The 17,778-nt window shown below is 38.1% G+C and overlaps 1 protein-coding gene and 1 pseudogene across 1 annotated transcript; both read right to left on the minus strand.

Moving 5' to 3' along the window:
* Nucleotides 1–8,120: 8,120 nt before the first annotated feature.
* On the minus strand, nt 8,121–16,319 carry LOC137040155 (gastrula zinc finger protein XlCGF57.1-like; annotated as a pseudogene).
* Nucleotides 16,182–16,720, minus strand: LOC137039744 (gastrula zinc finger protein XlCGF49.1-like). Its single transcript, XM_067415020.1, has 2 exons — nt 16,261–16,720; nt 16,182–16,195 (listed from the first exon to the last, which is right to left on the minus strand). Exons 1-2 carry the CDS (start codon nt 16,718–16,720, stop codon nt 16,182–16,184), a joined length of 474 nt encoding a protein of 157 aa, XP_067271121.1.
* Between the last annotated feature and the right edge of the window lie 1,058 nt (nt 16,721–17,778).

Consider the following 17,778-nt stretch of genomic DNA (forward strand, 5'->3'; position numbering starts at 1 on the left):
TATCAAAAGCATGCACACACCCCTTTCTACGTAAAGAGATAGTTCAACCAAAAATGAAAATGTGACGTTTATCTGCTTACCCCCAGGGCATTCAAGATGTAGGTGTGTTTGTTTCTTCAGTAGAACACCAATGAAGATTTTGAACTCCATCCGTTGGAGTGTTCTGGTTGTATAATGCATGTCAATGGGAACATTTTAGAGTTTGAGAACTATAAGAGTAAAAACAACTTATCCATACAAATCCATATTAAATCCTGTGGCTCGTGACGATACATTGATGTCTTAAGACATGAAATGATCAGTGTGTGAGAGAAACCGCACAGTAGGTTATATATATATATATATATATATATATATATATATATATATATATATTATTTTTATTTTTATTTTTTTACCTCAAATGCAATCTATGTCCAACAGCCTTCACCGCGTACCATCACTTCCTGTCGAGTGAGGTATGTACATAATATGGTGTATCTCTCAATCAGATACAAGCGGCGGAAGTAATCTCTCATGATTATCTCAATGCCATATCATGTATTTTGACCTCACTTGACGGAAGTGATCGCGGGAGGATGGCTGTTGGACATAGATGCATTCGAGGTATAAAAAATTATATAAATACTGATCGTGTTGTGTCTTAAGAGATCAATGTGTTGTCACCAGGGGTTTAATATGGATTCGTATGTGTGTTTTTTTTTAAAGTTTTTTTTTTACTCATAGATCTCATACACATGCATTATACGACTGGCACACTGTAACGGTTGGAGTTAAAAATCTTCGATGAACTTCTATGAACCCTTTGACAGGGTTTGGCTCTTTTAGGTGTACCTATTACAGGTGCACACATCTTTACAAATCCAAGTCTAACAATATTAGTATAACAAATAATTCTGTAGCAACAGACTGAAAAGATGGCAGTTTGTCAGTTAATAGTTAAGAAACCTGTTCTACCTGTAAGATACAAGGCCCATATATGTATTTTCACAAATACATTTGTTTTAAGTCAACATGTTTTTGCAAATCTGTAAATTTCCCAGTGGCTTACTTTAGTGATGTTGCACAAACAGTTTTTAGTTCCATTCGCTGTTTATATTTTATTGCTATTGTCTTTGCTGCTTTACTGTATCATGTCTAAAATCTTGTGATTTGTGAACGTTTGTAGTGTGCATACTTGCATGATCTGTGCGTGATCACACATCTGTGTGTGCTGATCATGTCATATATGTTCCAGATTGAGATGCATGAAGACTTGGTTCATTTTTCATAGACATCTCAATTGCGAGATGTTCTGCTCCCGTTTTTTCTATAACTTACATGTATGTACGGTTTGGTCAGTTTGGACAGATGCATGAGCCATCTCGTTCAGTGATTTTGATTATGATTTAATAGGAGATACCATTGTTGGGCATAATGTCCCTTTCAGAACTTCCTCTCCGGTATAAAACGGCCATTCATTGAAAACGAGCCATCGAAACAGTCATGTTCTGAACTTCTGCAATTTTGTCACACAGAAGAGTGCATCAAAGTAGATTCACACACTCTGTAATCAAAAGTGGCACTGTGTAAGATTTAAAAGGATGGATGAACATCTTGTTTGGTTTTCTAGAGTCAAGTTTAAGATCGTCGTGACAGTTTGGGAGCAGAACATCTTGCTTTCAACTTTATTAATCATAGACCACCTTTTGTGATGGATTTTATGTCTGCAATTTGCTTTTCTCTGAAAAATGTCTGACTTTCACAAGTTTTGCATCTGTGTAGCTGTTCATTAACACTGTTCCTGATTTTACTTTTGTGTTTTCTTACAGGAATACCACAAACAAGCTGATATAGTGTACTCAAGTGTTATGAGCTAAGGAGCAAAATTACTTAATATTTTACAATAAATCATTCTTATCGCAATGCTGCATGAAAATTGTTACTGTGACAAGCAGTCAAAGCCGAGGGCCATTAGAGAATATATCGAGGCCGGTGGCGTGAGAGATGATGAGCACCAGCTGTGCACCGCACCGGCCTCATAATCTCACGGAGGAGCTTCGGAGGCATAAAAGGAGGAGCGACAACCGCAAATGACGAGAGAGGACAAGGCCTAGAATCCTTTGTGAGATTACAAGACTGGTGCGGCACGCAGCTGGTGCTCATTATCTCTCACGCCACTGGCCTCACCCTGTTCTCTCACGGCCCTCGGCCTCGACTGCTTGCCACAGTTACGAAGCTCACTGTAATCATAGATACTGTAAGTGAACTAGTTTGGGAGAAAACCTTACATCGGACAAGTGGTTTGGAAAATACATGAATTTAGAAACCAATATAGAATCACATTCAGCCTATTTAAAGGTGCACTATGTAACATTTGTTAAGCAAAATATCCAAAAACCACTAGGCCAGTGTTATGTATTTTGTTAAGGTCAGTACTTACAATATCCCAAATGTTTCCAACTATTTGTAAATCGTGAGAAAATTGCTATTTTAACCAAGGAACCGGGACGTGTGAGGGAGTTGCCGGTCAATGGCGTCATATCTCCGTTACCTTCAGTTTACAGTTTTATTCTGCAGAAACACTTTACTCTTACTGTCCTCTGGCGGACGGAAAAAATACATAGTGCACCTTTAATGTCTATTATAACAGGGTGTCCGCAGGGTCTTAAAAGTTTGTTAAAAGTGTTAAAAGGTATTAAAAAGTCTTAATCACGATTTTATGAGGTATTACATTTTGTTCAAGCTCTGTCAAAAGAGTTTGACTCCAAAAAGTATACATGAATATATTTATTTTCATCCCCATAAGTATAAAAAAACAACGGGGAACTTTGAGATCGGCTCGGAGCGCGCGCGCCAGGGATGGAAATTAGCAAACCTCGCTTCACCTACCGAGCATACTGTTTCACCTCTTTGAACACTTTCATCAACACATGCGAGTGCTGCCGTATGTTCGCATATGACCAGTCGCTTTCCCCGTAATCCCCCGTGTGAAGACGCGAATGAAGACTCTTGAGAAGATCTGTCTCTGTGCATCATCCGAGAGCGTGCGAGTCTCAGTGTGCAAACATTGAGTTCTCTTTCAAGTCTTGCGCTTGAACGGACAAACTCAAACAAGAACTATATCAACATGTCCATCTTGATGAGTATCCTAGCAGACATAATCTGTATATGCCTCAAGTGAACTGTATAGTATACACAGTCGAGAAAGACGACGCATATTATCCTTCCATTAGGGGCAGTAGCCGTTACTACTGTCTGTTTAATGTCAAACAAAAGATAATGACATCACTCAATGCTCTTGATTGAATAGCTTTTGTAAGTTTAATAAGGATTAATCTCTCATTTAAACAGTTAAATATGCAGTTATTTGATTACTTTATTTAATTTCTGTACCTTTCTGCAGGCCAGTAGACCTGTCCATTATTATTAAATGTACACATAAGTGAGGTCAAGTTAAACATTTTAGTTTGAATTTTATTTTATACTGTGCATTGTTGCAATGTGCTAAATAAATATTTGCATAATTTGTAATTGATTTATTATTTGAAACTTTAATATTAATTTATGCAATCGTAATGCCTTGATTTTTAGTAAAGTTACACAGTCACAGCATTAGCCATAAATGCAATGCTACTTAGAATTGTCATAATTTCTTTCAGTGTTTCGGCTTTGGTTTCTTCTTTTTTTTGGTTTCGGCCAATAATTTTGATTTCAGTGCTTCCCAACTGACAATGTTCTGCTCGGTACGTCAACACGCTTCAGAAGATGCCAAAATGAATAGTTTTATTGTTGGGACTAAAAAACGTAAAACTGGAAGCCATAAATGTCCACGAATCATCCAAATGCCACATCCAAGTAAAAAAGAGCGCACAGAGCCCTACTCATTTAATGAAATGTTTATCAGTTCATGTTTTGTGTGTGTATAAGAGAGAAAGAGAAAATGTCAGTATTTCATTGAGACTTGAGATTAAATAAACTGCTTAAGTATTGTAGAGCTTGTAGTATTAATTTTCACATGCAGTTACACAGTGTCGGTTAAAAACAAAAAAGTGGCTGGTAAAAACATTGAGTGGTAGACTTTGAAAAAAGTTTATTTCCATCCCTGGCGCGCGCCTTCTACGGATGACGTCACATATTTTGCAAAATGCGCAGTTAGGTAATGTTTCGCCCCTTCATACGTCACGAAACGGATATGCAATATAAATGATACAAATTGGCCTACGATAGAGATTTGAATTCTACATTCGACTATAACGGTTTATCAAAGGTTTGTTGCCGATTAAAACTTGAAGTGCGATGAGGTCCTAAAATATTTTGAGAAGGTCTTTGAAAAGTCTTAAAAAGGTATTGAAATTAACTTCAGGATTCCTGCATATACCCTGTTTAAGTTTATTTAAAGCAGTAGCAGTGGTATTTCTAGTATTATTTCTTTCACTTTAGTATCATTAACAATTGTGTATGTAAAATCTGTGTCTGGAAATGAAACCACTTGAGAAACACTCAAGAAGAATGTAAAAGGTATTTTTTATTTCATTGCGTTATTGGGAGTTATTGTCCTACAATGATCTACAAAAGATTAGATTCAGTATCAGCTTCATAACAGAGCAAGAACTGCCTACAAATCTTAAAAAACTTGCCCAGACCTGAAAGATACTTGAGATTGTGCTACAACTGCCTTAAAGAAATGTCTCGGCATTTCTGTATTTTACCATATTTCAACATTTATTATTTCATGAAAATTGTATTAAACGGAATGCAACAAAATAAAAGAAAAAATAACTTTTATTAAGCTTTTATTATTGAATCACTTTCCTTTTTCTACTATGTACTATTTTCTCAAACCCAAAACAATCTAGTCCCTGATAGCTTTTAAAATAAACCCCTAATTACACAAAAAATATTACTAGATGGAGTTCTTCCATCTAGTTAACATATATAAACCAGTTTGCTTTAAACTATCACTTCAGCTGTTATTGCAGTTTTCCTGCAAGATAGGACATGTTTCCACAGATTTGGCTCTTCTCCAAGGCGGGAACATTGTAATGTTTTCCTCCCTCATTCAAAGCCATGACTGGAAATAGAAGGTCCCACACCTAGTGATGTGAAGTTAAACAAACAAATTTTGAATAGAGGCTCACGTCAACCCTCTATTCATCTCTCTGCATTGACTACCACTCGCTGCCCGGATCAAATTCAAAGCTCTGACTCTTGCTTATGGATCTTCCACAAGCTCAGCACCCTCATACTTCGACTCACTCCTACGAGTCTACACCCCCACCAGAAGCCTTCGCTGAGCTAATGAGAGAAGGCTTGTGGTACCATCACAGAGAGGCATGAAATCCCTCTCTAGAACTTTTTCAATCACTCGCTTCATTCAAAAGACAGGTAAAAGCTCCTCTCTTCCATGAGCACTTAATCTTACATAAAAAAATAAAAAAAACTCTTCCTCCTCTATTTCTCCTTTCTTCTTCCCTTTTCTGGTTTTTGCTACTCTGGGCAGTATACAAATCTTGGTATTTGGGGCACTTTTTGTGTTTCGTTGCCTCTTCTTGACGGATCCCTTCCTGTTCTCCGGAGTTGTAAGTCGCTTTGGATAAAAGCGTCTGCTAAATGCATAAATGTAAATGTAAATTGCTTAGCTAAATGATTCACTGTTTCAAAACATTCGAAACATCACACGCTGGTGACCCCTGCTGGTCAGAACATGCATAAAAATGCTTTTACAAACCATTGCAAATGTTTTATAGAATGTATAAAAAGGCAAAGGCAATTAACTAATCATCTAATAAGATTAAATATCAAGTGTCTGTATAGTGTTTTTTAATACATTTTCCGGGCTTGATTTCCCATGGTTTGCTCAGCTAATCAGGGCCATTAGAGACCATTAGTTCACTCCAGAAATCACACTTCCTGATAATGGACTCACCCCCATCCAAGATGTTCATGTCGAAAAGAGGAAAACATTCCAGGATTTTTCTTCATATAGTGGACTTCACCGGGTACAACAAGTCCCATATTTCAGTTTCAATGTAGCTTCAAAGGGCTCTACAAGATCCCAGCAGAGGAATAAAGGTCTTATAGTAAATACTTTTTAACCACAAGTTTGTCTTGCACTAACTCTGCGATGCACAACTCCTCGCATTATTGTAGATACGCATTATTATCGTAGACTACGATGATCATCGTAGTCACATTGAAAAGGTCACGTGTGATTTAGGCGGCAGTACTGACCCAGAGCAAATATGTGCAAACACCCTTTACAAAAACAGTTAAAACAACAATGTCAAATAATTTTGAAATTGGAGACAGTGAGATGGAGTTTTTCACCCTTCCACCTGCGTCATGCGTGGTCTTTGCAGCATGATTACATAATGTGTGAAGTTGTGGACTTTAGTGCAAGATATGCATTTGCGGTTAAAATGTATACATTGTTATTTTATTTAGCGGTGAACCACTGAAATTTAAGAAAGTTTCGGAACAGTTATGACATAGCAAAGCCTTGTACACTGAAATCTCATGACTTTGGCAGTTTCAGACACTCTGAACCACTGATTGGAAACAAAGATTTGCAAAGGTTTCGAAATCACTCATCATTACCAAACAGACGCTCCACCATTCACGCTAAATTGTAATATAGACATGCATTTTCTGGAAAGCTGTTCTGAAACTATATGTATTGTGAAAAGCACTGGACAAATAAATTTTAATTTAATTTAATTAGACTCACAGAGGTGGAACTAGATGTAATTTCAACTGCCATGTCTTAATTCCAGCTGCTCTCTTTCTGCTCAACGATGAGTCTATAAAAAAATTAATTTATTTCCTTCATGAAAGAGTTAAAGGAGGGGTGAAACACTCAGTTTCAGTCAATCTCATGTCAATCTTGAGTACCTATAGAGTAGTATTGCATCCTTCATATCTCCGAAAAGTCTTTAGTTTTATTATATTTATAAAAGTAATATCGGCTGTACCGAGTCTTTCCGTAAAAAAATGAGCGCCTGGAGGCGTATCGTGTCATAAAGAATGACAAGTGCGCACAAAGCGGTGACGTCCTCAAGCGTGGAGAAACCCATGGCTATCGATCAGATTCAAGCTAATACAGATATGATCCAGGAGAAACAGCAACAGCAGGACGTCCGTCTCTGTGGTATGTACTGTATTTAGTGGCCTGTCAACATTTGTGTGTGTTTACTCGCAGTTTATGAGGACATGATTCGGTTTATGGACTATTGTATGCGACTAAACCTTAGCAGTAGCAAGCAAAACGGTTTTGCACGTCAGACTAGTGTAACGTTATACAAAAAACAACAATGGAGTAACCGTTAGCGCATTTGAATGACGAAGCACGCGATCGTGTCGTTTACTGATGTTTACTCACGCGACGATAAGCAACAGCACAGACATTTGAAGCAGTTTTACTCACCGGCTGCTTCCAAAGCAGGACCGAACCTTTATCGCTGGGACCGCTCCATCAAAAACACACTTCTTTGGTATGATTTGATGATGTCCTGTGACAGCAGTGACCGTGGAAATCCACTTTGCGACGCGACTGAAGCGATGTTGTCAAGCTTCCCGTCATTTCTGCGTTCAAATCGGTTCAAATGCAGCGCTGCCTTCCCAGAATGCTGTGCTGAAGCGTTGAAGTCGCTTAATGTCACTCATAAGAATTAAAGTGGAGCACGGCACGGACTATAACGACATAAGTGTTCACGGACGACTAGATCTGCAGCTGAGCGAGTGTTTATGGGCGTGCATTTCCTCTCTCGCTCTAGTCGCGTGCGCACCCTACCGGGAGAAGAGCCCGTACGGCCCATACAAGGACCTTCCGCTCTATTAACGTCAAGCCGAGCCATACTCGAAAAAAACTCTCCGAAACTTGTGAGAAACCGGAAGGAGTATTTTTGACACAGAAATACTCCATCAAACGTCCAACATTAGTTTTTGAAACTTTGTCTATGTTTAGGATGGGAATCCAAGTCTTTAACAGTGTAAAAAGCTCAGTATGCATGAAACAGCATTTCACCCCCCTTTAACAAACTAAGAGTGATGCATATTGTACATAATTTCTTGTAGAAACAAGAGAATCAAAAAAAAAACCATGCTAATACTGTATTCTACATTTATTTTAATAACTGCATAAAAGGTAATATTGATCCACACTGATCCAAATGCTGATTAAACATGGATAAAAAAAGGATAATAATAAGGTGATGGACCAAAAGACCCACTTCACTATTATAAGAAACTTTAATATAAATTGAACAAAATACAAAAATCATAAAGTTTGGTGATTTGATTTAAACCATGAAGTAAACTCTTTTTATGCAAATAAAACTTGTTCAATATTGTTGAATTGGGAGAAACTCCATCTTTGAGTTGATCCGAATCTCACACTTGAAACCGCCGGTCTTGAAGATGAAGTTTCATTGTGCTGTTGCATGTCGTGGCTGGTCATGGCAGATTTATGTAGTAGAGATAGATTCATAGCTTAGTTTTATTAGGTGATTTTTTTGTTTGATTCCAGACATTTGTTTTTTCTATGACTGAGTAAACCAGATGAAAATGTGAAGCTCTTCCCACACAGAGGGCAGTGATACGGCTTCACTCTGGTGTGGATCCTCTTATGCATATTTATATAACCTGACCCTTTGAATCTCTTGTCACATTGTGAACACTTGTAAGGTTTTTCTCCATTGTGGATCTTCTCATGTGTTTTCAGAGTTCCTGACCGACTGAAACTCTTTTCACAGTGTGAACACTTGTAAGGTTTTTCTCCAGTGTGAGTTATCTGGTGCAGCTTCAGTTCAGCATCTCTGAACAAAAGTCTTCCCACAATCAAAGCACATATGATTCTTAAGACCACTGTGTCTTCTCTGGTGTAATTTTAAAGTACCCGACTGACTGAAACTCTTCCCACATAAAGAACACGTGTAAGGCTTCTCCTGTGTATGAACTTTGGTGTGATCCTTCAGCGCATCTGCCCTGAAGGATGTTTTACTGCACTGATCACAGGTAAATGGTCGTTCACCAGAATGGCGACGCAAGTGTATTTTAAGCGTGCATGCCTTTCTGAAAGTCTCCTCGCACTGATCACAGGCAAACAGCTTCACTCCAATGTGGATAGTCATGTGTTCTTTAAGGGATCCTTTTTTTGTGAAACTATTCCCACACTGATCACATGTGTACAGCCTCTCTCCAGTGTGGGTTTTCAGGTGTTCGTTAAGGATTCCTTTCTGTGTGAAACTATTCCCACATTGATCACATGTGTACGGCCGCTCTCCAGTGTGGATCCTCATGTGAAGTTTAAGACTCAGTTTGGATGCTAAACTCTTGCCGCACTGATCACATGTGTGCGGCTTCTCCCCAGTGTGGATTCTCATGTGAACCTGAAGGTTTCCTTTTTCTCTGTAGCTCTTCCCGCACTGATCACAGGTGTGTGGTTTCTCTCCAGTGTGGATTTTCATGTGTCTCATCAGGCTTCCTTTTTCTTTGTAACCCTTCCCACACCGAGAGCAGGTGAAAGACTTTTTAGCTTTTCTTTTCAATAAATGACTCTTAGTTTGTGAGTGACTCAAAGATTTTTCACCAGTTTTAATATGATGCATCTCCTCTGCTTCACTCAGTTCTTCACTCTCCTCATTGTCTTCCATCAGGTCTAAAATAAAAGTTAGAAAAGGTTAAAGTCCTCCTGAAATCAAAATGGATCCTATTTACTTTGTAAGCACATATTACAGGTCTAAGGATGAACAATTAATCTATGCAAGTTAATACACCGAAAAAAAATAGTTTGTCCCCGTATTCTTTAATCAAAATCTTAAAAGTTACTTCTGGTCTGAAAATGTTCCTTCTCAGATGATGCCAAGTTGACAGCTTAGGTTTAAAAATGCTTAACCCCTTCATTCCAACCATTAAGTCTGCTGCGAGTGAGAAATGGAGAGGAGGAGTGCTGAAGTAAATACATGTAAAACTATTTACTCTGCAGTGAGCAGCCTCTCGGATTATATTTTACATATTGTTTATGATGTTATTTTAGTCTAGTTTAGCAGTTTTCTAGAGTTCATTTTTACTCTGGCATTGATAGCAGAACCACTATTACACAGAAATGCATTGTTGTAGCCACAGAACAAATGAGGCATCATAGTTAGGTACTTATATGGTAAATGGGGAAATATAATGCTCTAAAAGCAAAATAAATTAAACAATAGCATTCTCACAATTTTCCAGAAATGGGGTGAAATTAAGAGACTGATTACTGCAGTCAGAAGAGAGAAAGACGTGAAACTTGCCATCACTCCCTCAGCTGCTGTATTAGAAACACCCTCGTAGCAGCGTTAATTATCATTTTATAAAAATAAAAAAAACTTTGTGATGTTGACAACTGGAAACACGTCATCCTACTTTATGTAAAGGGTCCATTATACAAACAAATGTTTTCATAAAAATTGTATTCTACAGTAAATTGGACATGAATGCTTTCTCAAGTTGTATTCACCACTGCAAAGCTCGGAGATCATTTTGACACCCAAGTTACAGAGAATTGAAAGCATACAATCTCATCCTCCCTGCCAGAGACCAGAGTCAACGTTATTGGATTGTCATTCACCGGTGAGAAAGTTCAACAATAATGAACGTAACTGTTTGCCAGCCATTCTCGCTCTGTCTGCACAGCGTACGTGAATGCGCTGATGATGTCTGCGTGAACAGGCTGCACAGTGGCATGCAAACACACATTTGAATGACAAAGAACACATGCTCAGACTAAATGCAATGATTGAGCAAACATTTTATAGTCCTACGTGTTCCACAGATTATATATGTTTATAAAAAAATACATTTAGACTAGAGATGGCGAAAACTAAACATTTTCTTGACCGACCACCAAGCCTCATTAGCCGGTTGAAACCGGTTAACCGATTAGTTTAAAATATGCTGTGCTATTTAAAATAACATCCTGCAATAAGCCTGCAATTTCGCAACTCTGTCGCATCTCTCTGCCACTCTGCACCGTTCTCGTGGTGCCCCCCTCAGCACTTGGTGCCCTACACACAGTGTGTGGTGGGAGCGACGGCAGTGGTTTAAGGACACAAACATACAGGCAAATGAGACAGAGTGCGATGTTATATTACACTGAAAACTACACCCACTAGAGGGGAACTTAATCAGTGACAGGAAATATAATATATAAAACTTTCATTTCGTTATTTGACAATGACACTTAGGGATTAAAATTACATTTAGTTATGTGTTTTTTAGCTTGTTTGCTGTACGCCTTGTCATATCAGCTTATAAACATTGTTCTGTTTTTTGTTACATGTGAGAAATGACAAGGCGACTGTTTTACACAATACAAAATCAATGGAGAGTGTTGGATTGTCCCCTGCCTGCAAGTATCTTTTAATCATTTTGAGGATATTTAACTGCATATTCTACATCACACAGTGAAAGCAACAAACTCTCACATGGTTAAAATAATAATTACGATATCATAGATGACACATATCGCACATAAAGAATTAACTTTTACAACTGAACTTAGGTCTACATTTATCCTCTTCTATGATTTCATTTATTTATAAAGCACAATTTAATACATTTGCCCAAAGTGCTGTACCAAGAACAGCAATATAATATTAATAATACATAGAACAAAAAAAGTATACATACAAAATAAACACAACTTCACAATAAAACATTCCTCAGCACACACAAAGTAAACCGAGTTTTAAAGATGGATATAATTGGAGCCATTCTAACATGAAAACGTAAACAAGCTTCACAAACCAGTTTCCAAAGCACCCATCACTACTTTCCTCCAGGGTAACAGAAAAGTTTCTGTAGAACGGTTATATGCACCTTTAAGAGGTGTCTCTTTAAGATCTCAAAAATGCTGATCATACTTGCCTCAGTCTTGTTCCCATTAAATTATTTGCGTAACAATTTACAAGAGATCTAATAAATGAGGTGAAAACTGGAGCTTTTGTCATTAAATATAGATTATCGTTTTATTAATCACATATGATGATGTGAGCCATAGTAATTCTTTCACATTTATACACGAAGTTCATGTGAGAACGAGTTAGCTTACATACACACACACACACACACACACACACACACACACACACACACACACACACACACACACACACACACACAAACGCTCAGTTCCTCAAATGGGCAGCTGCTTAAAAAAACGCACAGAATTTGAATTTGTTTGTGTCATGTTTGAAGAGCTGTGAGTAGCTCACCTCAGAAGACTTCCTCGAAAGAGTTAGAGCGCGGACTGGTGGTGGTGATGTCATCACTGCGAGGAGATCGCCGTCTATACTCTTGAAGGTGCAGTAGGCTAAGTGATTTTTGGTAATGCTGTTGATATTTATATCACCAAAACAAATACGACCCTACCCCAAAGGCTCACAACCCTGATCAAACCATCGATCAGGGGTCCTGATCATTAGCATTCTCTGTCAACTCAGATTTTGATCCTAGGAATTTAGCGGTCACATCAGAACAGCCAATCAGAGACTGTGGAACAGAGATTCACTTCTTGCAAGAGAAGCAATGAGATTAATTTCTCTATTCTGCAGATTATTACATGATTGAAACATATTAAGAATTTAAGCAAATTTACACACCAAGCAGTCAATGAACGAGGACAACTTGAAGAAAAAATATATGGCAATGCATGTAAAAGATATTTAGTTTAGTTGATATATAGAGAGAATTGAACATTTAAGCTCATTAAGCTTATTTTATAATATCTTTATTTATTTATTTAAAGCTTATTTTTATGACTTTATATAGGCTATTAATATAAGTTTTTATTATATATTAAATTAATGTAATGTATTATTAATTAAAGTCATTCAAATAAGCTTTAAAATTAATAAATAAAGCTATTTAAAAAGAAGCTTACTGAGCTTAAATGTTCAATTCTTACTATGGCAATGAACACAGCTAAAAGCCAAACCACTTTAATGGTACCTAAAACCCAGGATTGGCATAAACTAAGCTTAAACATATCTGGCTAGCCAGCTAAACCGGCTAAGGAGCAGCTTATTTCATGTAAACAGGGTTAGATTGCAACTTTTTGAAACAAAACAAGTGTTGATACCACTTTGAGTATTGATACCACTTACTTTATTACAAGAGTTCCTTACTGAACCAGGGGCAATAATCATTTTAAATAATATAAAAAAGTATTTGAAAAAATATATATAATGTTAAATACTATAGAAACAGCCACTTGATTGAGAGATTTATTTGTGATATTCATTTGAGTGATCAAATCTGCAAATTCGTTTATAGAACCAAATTATCCAGAGATCAGTTATCTCGATCAGAAGATCTGGGATCTGTCAAAACACCTCAGATGTATTAAGCAAGGTACGAAGAACGGACCCCTGGACCCAGTGATTTACCAGATTTGCTCTGGGTGCATGGTTTAAATACACTATCCATTGAAGGGATATTATTTCTTATCATCTGTAAATGATACTAGTCCCTCACTGCAGAGTCATTACTCCATTAACACCCCCAAAGTTTCACAGTCCTGCAGTTTGTCCTGGGTCAATTTCATTTGGTAAAACTACAGGCAGTTTTGATTAATATGCTTTTTAAAGTTTGATAATTGCATTATTTTACATATGCAACTGTTTGCATATGCTATCGCTTTCAGATGATACGTTTTAGCGCCCCCTATCGTATAACAGTGAAAACACAGAAAGTCCGAACATTCTGTCAATGGTGACTAAATTAATTTCTAGTAGGAACAAGAGAGTCAGAAACAAATTAAACTATCCACAAACTTTATTCTAGCTTTATTTTAATCACTCACTAAAATCCATGCCTAAAGCAGTGGTTCCTGGGAGTGCGTTGTGAGATTTTTTAGGAGTTCCATACACACACATAGAATGATAATTTAAGGGGTTAACGGCTGTATTTACTTGCATTGTCACTCTTGAAACTGGCCTTTGTTTTTGTGATGTAAAGTCTCTAAGGCTACATTTACACTACAAGTCTTGATGCCCAATTTCAATTTGTTGACGACCAGCTTACATCTTCTTTTAATGGTGACCCAAATCCAATATTTGTATTTACTCTATACACTTGGCGAAACAACCCAAGGTAGAAGTACTGATAGGTAATGTTATATAACTATTACTACTCTTGTTATTCTGGTCTTGATCACCTTGTACTTGCTTTTTAAGTTTTTGAGTTTACGTTACCAAAATCGCTTAAAATTGCCCCCTTCCCATCATGCCTGGATTTTCTTCAAATACAATTTTGTTTCTGTAACAACTCTGCATTTTGCTTATACTTCTTTGCCACAAAGGCTAAAAATAAGCATAACTTAACTAAGTTGAGTCTTCGTTCTCCATTGTGCTGTTGAAAACAGTCATGTACTATGGGAGTTGTTATTGACCGCCGTCGCTTTTTCAGTACCATATGACTCACATTGAGGGGAATATCAGATCCATCCATGGCAGAAGCGAATGCGCGCATTTGATTTATTCAGATTTATAGCACTGAAACTGATCTGAAAAATTCTGGAATCCATTGCTCCTGCTAGGTTCAAAATCCAACCACAAAGGCTGAAGGTCTTGAAGGTGCGCTCATGGATAGGATGCAAAGAACATATATTGCCAGGTCGCTCAGGGCAGTAAACTGGGAATTGTGTGGATGGCACCATTGTTGGTTCAAGCTAGTATACGCTTTTGTTAAGGGTGTCAGGAGCGGCCAGGCTACTGTCAGACCGCTCACTCCTGTCCAAAGTACACCAGGGTTACCGTATTTGATTTGGAAATGTACTCACGCACCGCAAGAAAACTGATCGGGTCCCGCTGGAGAGCCGTAGCAATCCAGACCTCTAGTTTGTGGGTCATATCCGATTTGTTCCACATGGGAGGAAAAAATTGGAATTGGGTCACTTGAATTATGTAATGTAAATGCAGCCTAAGTGGCATCTTAACTTGTTCGGTTTCAAACTGACAGAAACTAATATTTTGAGGCACACAACACCCTGTGGTTTCTCTTCATTACTCTTTATTTTTTGTGAATCGGAGTGTGAGAAATGTCGTGTCATAGTTTCATGTCTTTTCGCTGTCTCACACGGTAATGGTGCTCTCACACAGGATGCAGAATACGCTGCGCTGGCCGCTGGGTTTAGCGTAGCCCTTCAGATACAAGGCGATTTGCGCTTTGCTGGCCAGAGCAAAGTAGGCAGAGTTTTCAAAACGTTAAGCGGTAATTCTATATGTCTAGTTATTTGATTGTTGTTCCACCTTTCGGTCAGCAGCAAATATGTATCTGTCCCGTGCTAAGAAGCGAACAATAGCACTAGCCCTGCTAGTAAGAAGAAGAAAGAGAGCAACAAGCAAGAAGCTGTGGGTGAATGAAATCTTCAGGTCCAGGGGAACCTGGAATTTGTTTGGGGAATTCAGGCTCACAAAAGAAACGCACACTACAAGCTGTTCATCTATTTTGCTTTCCGTGCTTGTTCCAATGCATTGTTTCTATTGGCCGTGCAGGTAATAGTCACAGACGCAGCAGCAAAAGTTTAAAATATTTTTAACTTTGACCGCGGTGTGCCCACAAGCTCGTCAAAGGTGCGCAACAAACCGTCCTTGCGTGGCACAAGCAATTGAAATTAAAGGATTTCTTAGTGCAGTGGTGCCGTTTCCATTTTCTGTGTTCAAGGCCCATCAGGCTTCTCTCCAGTGTGGACCCTCTCGTGTATTTTTAAATAGTCTGAGTGAACAAATCTCGTCACAGTGTGAACACTTGTAAAGTTTTTCCCTCTAGTGTGAATACTCTCATGGTTTTTCAGATGTGCTGACTGACTGAAACTCTTGTCACAGTGTGAACACTTGTAAGGTTTTTCTCCAGTGTGAATTCTCTGGTGCAGCTTCAGGTCACTACCTCTAACAAAAGTCTTTCCACAATCAAAGCACACATGATTCCTGACACCATTATGCCTTTTCTGGTGTAATTTTAAAGTACCTAAGTGATTAAAACTCTTTCCACACAAAGAACACACGTGAGGCTTCTCCTGTGTATGAACTTTCATGTGGTCCTTCAGTGCATCGGTCCTAAAAAATGTTTTGCCGCACTGATCACAGTAAAATGGTCGTTCACCAGAATGAGAACGTAGATGCAATTTTAAATTGCATACCTTTCTGTAACTCTTCCCACATTGATCACATATGTGTGGCTTCAATCCAGCATGGATCCTCATGTGTTCTTTAAGGGTTCCTTTTTTTGCAAACCTCTTCCCACACTGATCGCACTGATATGGTTTCTCTCCAGTGTGGATCCTCATGTGATCCTTAAGGGCTCCTTTTTGTAGATAACTGTTCCCGCATTGATTACATATGTGTAGCTTCTCTCCAGTGTGGGTTTTCCTATGAAGTTTAAGACTCTGTATGTGTGCGAAAGTCTTGTCGCACTGATCACATGTATACGGCTTCTCCCCAGTGTGGATTCTCATGTGAACCTGAAGGTTTCCTTTTTCTCTGTAGCTCTTCCCACACTGTTTACAGGTGTGTGGTTTCTCTCCAGTATGGATTTTCATGTGTCTCGTCAGGCTTCCTTTTTCTGTGTAACTTTTCCCACACTGAGAGCAGGGAAAAGACTTTTTGCCTATTATTTTCAGTAAATGAAGGAGACTCAAAGATTTTCCACCAGTTTTGACATCATGGTGTTTCTCCTCTGCCTCACTCTCCTCGTTCTCTTTCATCAGGTCTAAAAAAAGAAAAAAGAAAGGTTTAATTTTCAGAAGCCTACAAAACAATAGAGACATTAAAAAGTGAACCCTGATGTAATTGTCGCAGAAAGACAACAAATATAAGTTTATTATTTTGATGCATTTAAATTTTTTAGTTATTTAAGCTTTTTTTCTGGCTTCCTATAATTTCCTCAGTATCTGATTACATGACTATTAAGCGTGCCAAATAGGATCACAGTAGGGATGTGATCGTGAGGAAATTTTCCCATCTGTTAAATCGCTGTGTGACAACAACGGTAATACCGTTATCACCGACTGGGCTTTTAAATAACTAATTCTATCTAACTGAAAGTAACATGCACACGGTCGCTCTGGCATTAATAAAGACGAGAAACAAAGTGAGTGGTTTCAATGAATTCCTATTTAAGTTTTGCTTTCATATGCATGAACTGAAAATGCGCTAGTGCACACACACCGTGAAAGACAGTTCGTCCGTTAATGGGCACTCTGTGCGGCCATGCTCATTTTAGTTTCGGTTTTGAAATGGTGCCAATTCAGGGGCTGGTTGCTTGAATTGCAGGTTCATTAGCCTCTTATTCTTAATGAAAAAACAAAACAACAACACAGTACAATGACAAACTCCCTTAAATAGGCACTTTTACATTTCGCTTTGAAACTAAATTTTCCGCAATCCTCTCTTCACTCTCGTGATGTATGAAATTTGACTCCTGCTGCTGGTCTGTGCTGAGACACTCGTTTGGCTCATGCCTTATTAAGCAGACATGTTCGTTTTTGGGCAAGTGATGTAACCGGTTTTGAATCTGAACACCGGTAACAAAGAAATAATGGATGATAATAAAGAAACATTAGTACTTATAAGCATATGAATAATCAGTTAACTTTATTTCTATAGGTTCTGATATCTTTTCCTTTTAAGGTTGAGTCACAGAAAAATCACTGGAACAGAACAATACATCCACACGAGCAAGCCTGAGCTGACAAGGACTTCCACTTATGATTTATTGTCACATTTCAACATACCCTAAAGAGATACATGATGCATGATGCAT

This window comes from Pseudorasbora parva, chromosome 14 (genome assembly GCF_024679245.1).
Source record: "Pseudorasbora parva isolate DD20220531a chromosome 14, ASM2467924v1, whole genome shotgun sequence".
Classification (NCBI taxonomy): Eukaryota; Metazoa; Chordata; class Actinopteri; order Cypriniformes; family Gobionidae; genus Pseudorasbora; species Pseudorasbora parva.